The 12,571-nt window shown below is 53.7% G+C and overlaps 1 protein-coding gene and 1 long non-coding RNA gene across 3 annotated transcripts; one reads left to right on the plus strand and one right to left on the minus strand.

Annotated features, from left to right (window-relative positions):
- Window positions 1-2,068: 2,068 nt before the first annotated feature.
- VSX1 (visual system homeobox 1) lies at window positions 2,069-6,254 on the minus strand. 2 transcript variants are annotated; one of them, XM_064647809.1, is made up of 5 exons: window positions 5,783-6,254; window positions 5,358-5,436; window positions 4,996-5,119; window positions 3,906-4,086; window positions 2,069-3,290 (listed from the first exon to the last, which is right to left on the minus strand). In XM_064647809.1, exons 1-5 carry the CDS (start codon window positions 6,150-6,152, stop codon window positions 3,025-3,027), a joined length of 1,020 nt encoding a protein of 339 aa, XP_064503879.1. In that variant the 5' UTR covers window positions 6,153-6,254; the 3' UTR covers window positions 2,069-3,024. The 2 variants fall into 2 exon arrangements, with proteins under 2 accessions (XP_064503879.1, XP_064503881.1); XM_064647811.1 differs by having other exon boundaries at window positions 3,906-4,074; window positions 5,783-6,241.
- Window positions 5,109-12,532, plus strand: LOC135410903 (uncharacterized). Its single transcript, XR_010428930.1, has 3 exons — window positions 5,109-5,322; window positions 7,935-8,167; window positions 12,082-12,532. It is a non-coding gene; the product is annotated as an uncharacterized LOC135410903 (long non-coding RNA).
- The last annotated feature ends 39 nt before the right edge of the window (window positions 12,533-12,571 follow it).

Here is a 12,571-nt window from a genome sequence, read left to right on the forward strand (position 1 = left end):
CTGTGCCCTCAGCCAGAATCCAGCTTGCTCTGGGTAAGATGCTGCTTGTTATACACAGTGTCTGCTGGTGATACAAGCCGTGAGTAAAGAAATGCAAACCCCGTAGGATTCTTTAACTGTGGATCCAGACACCCCTGTGTGTCGCCTCACAGCTAGACAGGGGTCTATGGGAATAAGGGGAAGAAGTGAGTCTTCAGCTGCCTCTAGGGCTGCAGCCAGCCTTTAGGCGTTCCTGTGGCCCACCGCCCCTCTCCACACGAGGGAGCGCTTACAAAACGTTCGTACTCACTTCCTAACCTCCCTGAAAATCCGGCCAGCGATTTGAGAGGATCCGGAAAAACAAAATGCCAGTTAGAAATGAATACTTCTAAGAAGTGTCACCATGAACATGCTTCTGCAAAGGCAGCCCTGCAGCCTTCTCTGTTCTGGGTCCATCAAGGGGGCACCTCCTTGCAACCCCTAGACGTGCATGCCTGACAGTCAGCTTCCAAGCCAAGAGATGCACTTTGTTTCTTTTCCCCTTTCCTCGTCCCTTCTTCCATGATTGGTTTGGCAGATCCTGTAAGTCCCTGGCTAGTTTGTGCAGTGAAAAAATCTGCATGTGCCAGGGCAGGTGGCAGCCCAGATGAACTGAGGTGAGATTGCGGCAGCTCTGGCTTCTGAACACTGACTTTGAATTTATTGACTCCTTTTGCCTGAGCCACATGGGAAGGATCTCTCACCTGAACAAGCCCAGCATTTGTGGCTGAGGGACCCCCAGGGCCCCTCACAGAGGGACACTCATGACAGCCAGGCCCTGATGTGGTCACCAAGACTGCTCCTGGGTCTCATATAGGCAACCCCACTGCAGCAGTGGAGATGTGTGCAAGTGGCAGCCACTGCCTTAAATCAAGGTTTCTTCTGTTGCACTGTCATGACCGGGCCAGGCCTGAACCAGCACTGGCAAGAGCTATGGCCGGGTTTGGCTGCCAGTAACCCCAGCATGGGTCAAATCTGAAGCAACAACAAGAATATGCTGCCCTACTCCTGTTGCAGCTCCAACCACAGTGACATATGGAGCACTTCCCTGCCAGGTTTAGCACAGGCAGCTAAGAGGCAAGTGACTACCTACTCTAAGGATTGTCCCCAGGATTGCCTTGCCACCAGGAACTGAACCTGGGCAGTCACTGTCATCCACCACTGTGTGCACCCCCACAGTTACTTCCCAGCACAAGAAAAAGTGCCTTGGGCCAGCAGCTGTTCCCTTGGCTCCCCCTTCACAGCATGTGGTGTAGTGGCAGCTGGGAGCCTACAAGGCACTACCAGGAGAGTTGTCCGCACCCTGCACAGGGCTGGAACTATAGTGTCTCCCCTTGTAGCAGTCGTGGTGGTGACATGCTTGCTCTCACAGCACTGCACTGGACCCAGCACAAGGCGAAGAGCCAGGCCATCTGCACGCAGGCAGAGGAAAAAAAAAAAAGATTGCAAGCATCCAGTGCCAGCATGGCACAGCCCAAATAAAAGGTTTGCAGATGCTGCTCAGGCAGGATTAGGCCTCCAATGTGTTAAGTCTCGGCTCTCGGTGAGCCTAATTGCTGCTGCAATAAGCCCTGGCTGGTCCTTTCCTGAACCATGCTCCCCACAGCCCCCCCAGCAAACATTTTTTTTGCTGCAAAGCAAAAGCTCGTGTTTGCCATGCATTTGTTACCCCTGGTAAGGTCTGGCCAAGCAGTGGAGGTGAAAGGTGGGAAATCTGCACATGCCACTTATTGCTCTGCTCTTCCTAGCAATTGTCCCTCCGCTCTCCCCCTGTGCAGCACAGCTTGTGTGTAGGGAGCCAGGCCCAGCAGCAGAGGCAGGAACAGGTGACAGCATCATTACATGGCCACGCACCCCGAGCTGTATTAGGAAACTTTCCAAATTGGAATTACTCAGATTCTAATAAAACCTTTTGATAATTTTCCGTTATGTTTTGGCTGGCAGATGAAACTGGAGGTGTTCCAGGAGAGCTGTCACGGCATGTGCACGGGCCAGTTCAGTAACTGCCACAAGATGTGCCAAAGGAAGGTATAAATTGCAATGCAGAGAATGAAAACCAAAGATACACCACAATTTTATTTATGGATGTGTAATAAATAAATGGTGGACAATACAGGAAGAGCCACATTCAAAAATCCAGATCACTAAAGTGCTTTTAGACACAAATATGGGGCAACCAAGAAACAGCTCTGACATTAACATTTTTTACAGACAATTACAAAATATCTTCTTCTGACAATTCACAAAATTGTTTAATTGCTCTGGGGTACTATGGCTTGCTTTTCAAAAAGGTCTGTTCTATTATGCATAGTGTTGCAGGTAACATTCAAGAGTGTACAAAATCATTGCATAAACAAAAATGTCTTTACCCCCTTCTCCCAAATGTGAGTTAAGGAAGCTACACAGTGTACATCCAGTGATAAGGCTGCATTGGCAGGCCAGATCCTCAGAAACTGTAAACCTGAGTGTTTATACATCCTCAGGTTACACCAGCTTGAGGATGAACCCCACAGTGTTTAAAAACCCTGCTTATCCTCGAGGTGGAAGAATTGCGTGTTCAACATGGAAGGACTGGCACGTGGGCGCTGTGCTTGGAGAAGACGTCTGTAAACTCCTGCACCAGCTTTGCACCTGCGTGTTGGAGGGAGCGACTCCCATTGCGTTGCTCCTCTTTGTGCTCCTGGCTAGCTGGGGAAGTGGTCACAGCCCAGAAGGAAAGAATGGCTCTTCTCCAGCAGCATTCTGTGCTGACCACAATGCAGTCCCATTTTCGCACTGCTCTTGGCCCTGCTGGGACACTTCTCCCACCCTCCACCCTGGCTCCGCTGAGAAGTGAACAGCTTGAAAGTGAGGGGACAAGGGGATGTGTGTGCTCAGTTTTAAAATGCCCTGAATTCAGATAGAAGTTCCATTATTTAAGAAAAAATATATATATCAATAAATGAATAAATATTATTATCTTGCCAGGACTCTGTGAGGTCTGGCCTCCTCCAGGGCAGCCCAAGCTCAGTGGTCCCTGTCGTTCTGCTCGGGGGGGGGTGTCCCGTTGATGCACTGCCTCAGTACACCCCTCTTCTCGTGCTTGGCTGTCCTGGAGAGGTCAATGGCTGTGTCCTCTGAGTCTTTTGCAGGGCCAAGCTTGTCGGAGCCCCTCTGGGAACTGGCCTGCTTCTCTTTGAGTTCCTCCTCCTCCTGCTCCGTTCGCCAGCCATCTGCCAGCTTCTCTTGGCTCTCTGCCTTCCTGCTTACCTCCATGGATTTTTTGTGCATGCCTTGCAGAGGGGAGAGAGCAAAGGCAAAGGTGCTGGTTGCTTATTTCTGCCTGGGACTGCTCATCATCACTTCCTGCACTCCTGCTGCTTCCTTCAAGTTCTCGCTTGCATCCTAGGGAAAACTCTCTCTAGCTACCAGCCTTTCCTGACCCAGAGCCCTGCCACCTGCTCTCTGCAGCCCAAGAGAATGGATGTGGCAAAGTTAGTCCATACCTCCCCTTGCAGTACAAGGAGAGGGGTGGTGTAATGGCTCATCCCTGATTTTGACTGTGTATGAGCAGAGGGTAGCTCTAAGGTAGCATTAACTACCTTAGTTATCTTCAGCTTGGGGGGGAATGATGACTTCTTAGGCACCTTGCAACTCCCATGCTGCCTGCTAGCACTACAAAGCAATACCTAGCCACATGCAGGCACCTGTCTGACACAGCAATAAAAGGTTTTCCTAGCTGTTCTTTGCAAGGAGGGAGTGGAAAACCCAGGACACTTGGCAGCGTCCAGCTCAGGGTCGAGCCCCTGTTCTTTTCTGGGAAAAGGCAAAGATAGCCATATGAAAGAAGAAGGGCCGTTCACTCCACAGCTGCACCCTAACCCCCCCAGCCCCACGGTCCCACTCACCCAGCAGCCACGGGGCGCAGGATCCCACCAGCCCACTCTTGGCAGAGTTGATGATGGACTCAGGCAGAGGGATGGAATGCCTCACCATGGCCCCGTAGAGGCCATACTCGGCCATCACGCTGCTCCGGCCCCAGCACTTCTCCCGCTTCCGCCACTTGGCTCTTCGGTTCTGAAACCAAACCTTCAGGGGTAATAGCCAGGAGAGCACGGAGGGGTGGGATTGGGGAGGAGACAGTCCCCATGGCCAGGTGTCCAGGGCCCAGTGGGCACAGGGGAATGTGCATCCAGGGCAAAAGGGCAGCCATGGAGGTGCATGGAAGGGTTTGGGTGTGTGAATGCAGACACGCAGGCAGCACCAGGAGGGCAGCCAGGGTGGTGTATGGGGAAGAGTGCGAGGGAGGGCACACACATGGGTGTCAGAGAGGGGAGGAAGGGGAGGAGAGGGAGCACATGTTAACACTAGGCTGATTGTGACACAGGAGGGTGATTCCAGCCAAAGTCACCCTCCACTGTGCCTACCCGCAGGGCCTCTCTGCCTCATCCATGGAGCACCAACCTCTTCAGGAAAAGGGCTCCATAATGTAGTGACCAGTGATGACAGAGGGTGCTCAGATCCCTCTCCATACCCCCTTCCTGTGTTTGAAGGCTTGAGGGGTGCAGATATAACTGGGCTGCTGCCCAGACCGCTATCCCATTCTTAAGCCAATGAGCTGCTCCACAGTGAAGCAGGATCAGGCCCTGAAATGCCATATGTCCCTCAAAGGGACAAGCTAGTGAGCAAACTAGTGGGACACAGCTTGGCCCAGCAGCTCCTGAATTGCTCTCAGCTCCTGCCTGAGTGGGAGGATAGAGCCAAGCTGCCAGCAGGGAGCAGCTGCTGGGGCCAGCTCAGTCCCCTGGTTCTGTATGTCCATTTGGAGGCTGTTCAATGCCAGTGGACAGAAGCTGAGCTGCCCCCCAGGCGCCCTGCAGCATTTCATTGCCACCACATTTCTACCACCTGCACTCACTGCCACAGAGCAGAAGAGATGGCCGGGCGCTGACAGCCCGCAGACTTCATGGGACAGAGAGGACCATCGCTGCCACCTACCTGTATCCTATCCTCCGGCAACTCTGTCTTCATGGCCAGCATCTCCCGGGCATAGACGTCAGGGTAGTGCGCTTCATTGAAAGCCTTCTCCAGCTCCTCCAGCTGGTGAGCTGTGAACACCGTCCTGCCGAGGGGAGAGAGCATCCTGTGACACAGTCCAGACGCAAGCAGTGGGGCTGGCAGCCCCCCCCCCTACGCTGAGGTTTTCCTCCAGAAAATCCTCCCCGCACCTCTGCTGCAGCCCTCCTTTTTCCTCCCTTGGGGATACCCACCGCCCTAGCCTGAGGATCAGAGGAACAGCGGGAGGATGGTGGCAGCAGCGAGAAGGTGAGAACGGGGACAGCCGGGCTCCCGGGCTCTACCTGTGCCGGCGTTTCTTCCTCTTGATCTGGGAGGTGGACATCTTCATGTCGCTGGCGTCCCCAGACAGACTGTCCTCATCTGGCAGCAGCATGCGGGAGGGGAAGAGTCACGTTCCCGTCGAGAGCGGAGGGACCAAACCCAGCTCCCCAAACGCGGCTGCAGCCGCCCGCAGGGAGCGGGCCCGAGGCAGGAAGGGGTCCCCTCCCACAGCTGAGCCCGGGGCGCCACACAGGTGATGCCATCCCGGGGCAGGGGGTGGGAGCCCATCCTTGCCAGAGGGTCGGGACGGGGAGCACGGGAGCCGATCGCGGACCGGGGGGAGGATGCTGGCTGCGGCCGCAGTGCAAGGCAGCCCCGGCAGCGGCTCCGGACGGGGATCCCCATGCGCGCCTGAGCGGCCACCCCCGACCCCGCTCCTGCTCACCGGAGATGTTCTCCTTGTGGCGGCGGGCGGCAGGAGGTGGCCCGGGGGGCGGGCGGGGGCCGCGGGCGGGCAGAAGCGGCAGAGGGGCGGGCAGCAGGCACGGGGCGCCCGGCCCCCCCAGGCCACAGAGCAGCCCCAACCCCAGCCCCAGCGCCCCGCCGCCCTCGTAGCCACCGGCGGTGGCAGCGGGAGTGGGCCCGGGGGGCGGCTGCAGCTCGGCTTCCAGCCCCAGCAGGTCGGTGATGGCGAAGCCCTTGGACCGCAGCCCTGCGCCTCCCGGCCGCGCCGCCGCCCCGGGTGCCACCGGTACGGGCACCGCCACCGGCCCCGCCGCCGCGCGTCCCCCCGACGGCTCCGCTCGGCCCGGCATCGCCGCCGCCGCCGTCTAGCCCGGTCCGGAGCGGGCACCGCCACCCGCCGCCCTTTTTATCGTCCCGCCGCCGGCCCCGGCTCCAATCACACCCCGGGCCGGCGGGGGGGCGCTCCCAATCCCCGGATTAACGGCCCCTGCCCCCTCCCCGCCTGCACGGGCCCCGCGCCCCTCCCTCGACCCCCCGTCGCCCCCTCCCGCCGTCCCTCCCTCCGCTCCCCTCGGCCTCCGCCCCTTGGTCCTCACCATCCCCTTGCCAGGTCCCCTGCGGTCCCGCTCAGTCCCTCCCCGGGACGCCCCTCAGGGCCGGGGCCCGCGGCCCGGTCACCCATAAATCGCCCTCACATTCCCATGGGTTCCCTCCCCCGGTCTTCTTCCAGGAACCCCCTGCTCTGTTCCTGTGTCCTCATATCCCCTCTTCCAGGGCTTGGCACTGCTGTCCCCAGTATCCCCATCCCATGCCATGACACTTCAGCACCACTTCCCAGATGGGACATTCCACCGGGCTCAACACCCCAAAGACAGAGATGGGAAGAACCAGGGGTTATGGGGCAGGACCCTCCATGACCCCAGGTGTCTTCTACCAGGGCCAGGGCCACCTCGAGGTGCCTGGCCTCTGTGCTCCCTTTTGCTCCCAGATTCTTGCACCTGGGCTGCAATTTTTTTTCCCCCTTCCTTTCATCTGTTGATGGAAATGATTTACAACCGGCTTACACGGGCTGCCTGATCCAGGCCTTCGTTGGATGGTCAGATTAACTGAGGGTCCTTCTGATAAAGATAATTACGAGGGGACTCCGCATTAACTTTGCATTATTAAAGAAAGACCCAAATCTCCCCTCGCAAGCTGTTCCTGGGATTAGTAGAACAATAACTTTCATTTAGGATAATTGCCGTGGCCGGCACTGGGGGCTGGCGGGGGGGACCCTCCAGACCATCATGCTTGGCACCAAAGAAAGGCAAATGGGTGTGCGGGGAATGGGAGGTGTGGGGTTGTCACACTTCCAAAACCACCAGTTCGGGGTCCCCATGTGCTCAGGATGCAGGGATGCTTGAGGCAATGCCACCCAGGGCTGCTCCCTGCCCAGGCGCAGAGCACCCCAGGGTCCCCTTGGGCACCTTCACTTCTCCAGAGTGGTTTTGCTTCAGTTTTGCTGGAATAGGAGACTTTCACTGCTAGGCAGGGAGGATCTGCCACAGTAATTAGAAGCCATAATCCGGCCACCACCCACAACAAATTTCCTGTTCAAGCAGATATTAGTGGTTAAAACCCTAATTTTTGATGTTGTCCCCGAATCAGCTTGATTTCAGCAGTTTACATTGAGGCTGAGCTGTTGGGAGAGATGATGAAGCCTTAAATATGCATATGGCCTTGGCATTTGGAAAGTTTGGGGATAAAGCACATATAATTGCTCCTAATCAGTTTATGAAACATAAAAGCTCAAACCCAAGAGAAAGCCGATAGATGCTGAGATGGAAATAGCGATTAAATCTCCCCACGCTGGCGAGGTGGCCTGGATATGGCGCTGCTGCCCGGGGCGGAGGGTGACCAGGGCTGTGCCACAGGGGACGGTGATGCACCAGCTCCTGGGACAGGGCTGTGGGATGGGGTGGGGGGACACACCTGCTGCCATCACTGGCTCCCCCAGCCATGGTGAAGAGGGGCATCTCCACTGGTCCTTTGGACAATAAATCAGTTAAAGGATATCTTGATATATGCTCATCAGATAGGATTAGCTGGGATTAGACTAATCAGTAAATGTTTCTCTGCTCATTATTTTCCAGGGAAGATTTTCAGCTGATTCTCCGACGCCAAAAGATTATTAATCGCTTAAAGAGCAGAACATCAAACATCGCCCCTTGCTCTAATTTCCCTGGGGTTTGCCTGTGGGCAGGGTGCCTGTGCCAGCCAGCCCGGCATCCTGAGGGTTCCCCAGCACCCAGAATCTCCATGGGCCTCTACCAGAGCAGCCCAAGGCCACAGCACCCCACCCCCGATGCGGTCCCATGTCCCAGGGGTGAGTGCTACCTGCAGCTGGTGCTGCACCCCCGTCCCTTGCTCTCTGATCCCTGCTGCACCCTGCAGTACTAGGCACACAGAGAGGTGGGACAGTCCCTGAACAATCCCCTCCTCCCTGTGGCCGCTCCACCACCATGTCAGACACCTGCTATGACCTGTATCACCGTATGGGATGGATGCCACATATGATGGGATAGGTGCCTGAATCTGTCCCCCTCAGATACGAGGAACAAGCCTTGCAAGTCCTTGCAGAATGTTTTCTGGCAGACCCTCTTCAGCTGAGGATGGCTCCTGAGCCAGCGGCTGGTGGGTTTTTTTGAGTCCCTGTCTTTGCAGGGATATGAAGCTCAGGGAAAGCCCCAGAAGGATGTGGCACTGCAACCACCTGCTGTAGCAATGAGGAGGGGGTAGCAAGGAAAAGGTATTGAAGGGCCTGGTTTAGGGGATTAGTAATGGGATAAGACAGCTTTCACCTCCCTGGTTTAGATATGAATCAGGTCAATAATAAAGGACCATCTGACAGTTTCAGGCAGCTTGGGGTGGAAGAGGCTCCTGTGCTCCAGGCTGGATGGAGAATCCATCTCCAAAAGCCCAGCTCTTGGTGCACACTTGTCCATTGGACCTGCACCAGTAGTCACAGCCCGGTGCTCCCTGCCAGCTCCATACTTCACACCTGCATCAGCTCCTGGCAAACCAGCACGGGAGCAGGTTGGAGCCTAGCCCCCAGGGATGATGTTGAAGCCACAGCCCTTGGGTGCCTGCTGTGTAGGGCAAGCTCAGCCAGCCTGCTGGTGGCCGTGACGGACCTTGGGTGTAGGGTGGCCCAGAAGTGGAGCGCAGCAGGGTAAGCAGCCAGCTGATGGCAACACAGGCAATTTGGCAGCGGTGGGAGCCTTGATAAGCATGGACAGAAGGAAAAGGGCTTTTCTTCCACCTCCTCCGTGTCCTGCTGGGTATATGGGGATGTTGTGAAAATGTTGCCTCTGATACATGGATGAAAAGGAACTGAGAAACAGCCCATAACGAGGCGAGAAGGGAGCAAAGACAGGTGTGTTGCAGCCAATCACGTCCGTGTTTTGCAAGGCTAAATCCCCACCTCTGAGTTACAGGTGTGCCTCCTCCCCAAAATGCAGGCAATGAGACTTTCCTCAGGCTGCTGCCAGGGCTGAGTGGTGGATTGTGTGTGCACTTCTGGCCAGTTAGGAGGAGATATACGTAATTGCCAAGTAATCCTCCATTTTGGGGTGATGGATTTGCAGGGGCAGGCAGCATAGACAGGTTAAATGAATGAGGAAACCTGTGGTTGCTACACTGCCAGGCTGTGAGAAGTGCTTCATTTCTAGCTCAACTTAATGTGGGTGAAGCAAAAGGTTTGGAGGGTGAGCGCAGCCACAGCTGGCCATTCACACCACCTGCTTAGTTCTGTAGCATCGCCAGCCAAGCTTACTGCAAGTGTGTTTTCAGCCCTAATTTGGCACAGGGGATCCCTTTCCATGTCCCACTCTGCATGCCCTAGAGACATCCCTATTAATTCCTCCGCACAGATTTCTGTCTTAAGGCATTTGCCTTTGATTAAAACCAGAAGAGCAGTCACAGTTTAAGTGGAGTTTAAGAGCAAACCATGTGCCAATGCACAGGGTGCTCACATCTGGAGTGTCGCAGATTTAATCAAACTGCTGGGAAGTGCCGCACGCAGACAGCTGTCACAGCAGCCTGGAGCCCATCTCCTAATTAATTCCTAGCCAACACGGGGCAAACAAATGGCCATCAAGGTGCTACACCTACAACCTCGAATGAAGGTATGACTGGCGGTTGGTGAGCAAGGACAGCTCACCCCATGTATCTCCAGGAGCTATAGGTAATGTAGCCCATGGAAAGCCCTGTTCCTGCTCCTAGGGAGGAGACTACCACCCGTCCCAGAGGTGTAAACCCTTATGTATGTATGGGAACAGGAGGGACAGAGTGTTCAGGAAGAAACCCAAGTGGAGTAGGCACAACAGCTGCAGCTCTGATTTCTGGCTACTCCTTCAGCTGGTGCTTTTTGTTTTCACTCCTTTTGCTTCCTCCACACTTATTGCTTTCTAGTACCATTTACCTGCCCATCTCACATCCCTGTGGGCAACCCCCTCTTGTCCTATACAGGATGTGTAAGCTGGGACACAGCCCTCCCTGGAGATGCTCTTCCTGGTGGTACCCAGGGCCCTGCACCTGCCATAGGTCTTGGGCAAACTCCGTTTGCTTCCACAGCCTTCCGCAAAATCTGGGCAATGGCAAAACAGGTCAGGTCCAGACTCGGTTCTCCTTGGTGCTCATTCACAGCTCATTAAAGCTAATTGAAATGACTACCAAAGCTGAGTCTATATGGGTGCTTGGAATCTCTAGGCACAAGGCACAGCTAGGCTGGGAATATCCAACTGTGAGGAGCCCCAAACTAGCCGATGGACTGTCCACTCCAATTAGCCCCACAAAGGAGCTATTATTCCTCCACACTATGCTTGTCTGATTACTTTATCTTATTATTTTTTTGATCATTCCTCCAAAATGTGCTAATTAAACAGAAATCATCAAGTCAATTACTGAAACACTCATTAAAGCCGAAAAGAAAAGAAAATATCAGCAGAAGAAAAACGTCTGGGAGGCTCCCAAGCACACACAATAGCTGCCACATTCATTAAATCAGCATCTCCCAAAAGAGGGGTAGACATTGTCCCACTCTGCTCCGTGCCCTGGAAATAAAACTTCCCAAAAGATGGAGTCAGATTTCCTTTCCTTTCCTTTCTTATTTCTTTTCTCTTTTCGTTTTTTTTTCTTTTTTTTCTTTTTTCTTTCTTTTTTCTTTTTTCTTTTTTTTTCTTTTTTCTTTTTCTTTTTTTTTTCTTTTTTCCTTCCTTTCCTTTCCTTTCCTTTCCTTTCCTTTCCTTTCCTTTCTTTCCTTTCTTTCCTTTCCTTTCCTTTTCCTTTCCTTTCCTTTCCTTTCCTTTCCTTTCCTTTCCTTTCCTTTCCTTCTTCCTTTCCTTTCCTTTCCTTTCCTTTCCTTTCCTTTCCTTTCCTTTCCTTTCCTTTCCTTTCCTTTCCTTTCCTTTCCTTTCCTTTCCTTTCCTTTCCTTTCCCTTTCCTTTCCTTTCCTTTCCTTTCCAACAGGATTTTATCACCACATCAGGTTTCTTTTACATTTGAGAGAGCAGAAAATTTTTTGGTCCCATGAGAGTACCTATCTAGATACAGAGGTGTGGGGGAGCTTACTGTGCTTTAGCCTGGAGGATGTCAGCAGTGATGGGCATCTGCCCTGTGCACTATATGGAATGGGCAGAGGGAAAGGAAGGGACTTGCCCATGTCCAGGCAGCAGGACGGGGCAGAGCAGGGAGCCAAATTTTGCTGGATCCTAGTGCAGGCAACTTATCAAGGTTCCATGGGTATTGCTGCTTCTCTGCACTCACTTTGGATGTAACATCGTAAAATACCCCAGTCTGTGGCAGACACACCTTTTGCTTCCATAGGAAAACCTGATATAGCTGGTCCTCAGATATTCACTAATGTGCTGGGGAATAGGGCATACCTCACCCCTCCAAGAGCCCCAGCTACAGCCTGTGACTGCAAGGGAGTGTTGGAAAAGCTCAGGGCCAACTAGATTTGCTTAGAAGTCACTGGTCCCAGGTGGTGAAGGAGTGATGGGAAAGTGCCTGGGCTGCAAATGTGAGAACTGGTTGCTCCTCTGATGACTTGAAGGCTGATTTTTTTCCCTGCCTCACCTCTCCCCCACCACACAGCCTTCTTTGTCCCCCAGACACCTCTGCCCACCCAGCCTTCAAATCACCCTTCTCTTTCTCTAAGTGTCCATCCAGTGTTCATTGTCACAACATCTGAACCAATGTGTATTTTCTTCTTTCTGCTGCCTCCCATGGCTTTGGCAGCTCCAAGCCCAGGAGCACGGTGAGCCCCCAGGAAGCATCTTCTCTGTGTTCACACCCAGCAACTTGCCAAGCAGAAGCCTCCCGGAACAAATGATTCCCTTCCCTGCCCTGGCCTGCAGCAAGCTGGAAGTGAGACACAGGAAAATCCAGGAAAACATGTAAAACAGTGATTTCAATGTTTCTAATATTATCTCCATTGGGAATAAAGAAAGGGAGATTACAGCTTATTCTGACCCCAGAGTGGTAGAGTGTCCAGCTCAGCTCTGGGTGAAGGTGTTGCCCAGCCTTCGTGTTTCCAAACCAGTTCAGCCATGCCTAATTGTAGGCACTATGCTATGAGACCTAACAGAAGTACTTCGTCTTTAATTAATTTCCAAGTTTGCTCTCTGAGTGCTGTGCCATATGGTATTGATTTTTCAGCTTGGTATGACAGCACTTGCCATGAAAGAAACTAACCTAATTAAAGTGAAGGACACCACACATGCAGACG

The sequence above is a fragment of the Pseudopipra pipra genome, chromosome 3 (genome assembly GCF_036250125.1).
Source record: "Pseudopipra pipra isolate bDixPip1 chromosome 3, bDixPip1.hap1, whole genome shotgun sequence".
Taxonomy (NCBI): Eukaryota; Metazoa; Chordata; class Aves; order Passeriformes; family Pipridae; genus Pseudopipra; species Pseudopipra pipra.

Bases quoted from the DNA above. Each gene is read 5' to 3' on its own strand.
- VSX1 (XM_064647809.1), bottom strand. From the start codon at position 6,152: ATGCCGGGCCGAGCGGAGCCGTCGGGGGGACGCGCGGCGGCGGGGCCG. The intron at 5,437-5,782 runs GTGAGCAGGAGC...TGCTGCTGCCAG, and splicing joins CCACAAGGAGAACATCTCCG to ATGAGGACAGTCTGTCTGGG. The intron at 3,291-3,905 runs GTGAGTGGGACC...CCCCTCTGCAAG, and splicing joins CTGCGCCCCGTGGCTGCTGG to GCATGCACAAAAAATCCATG.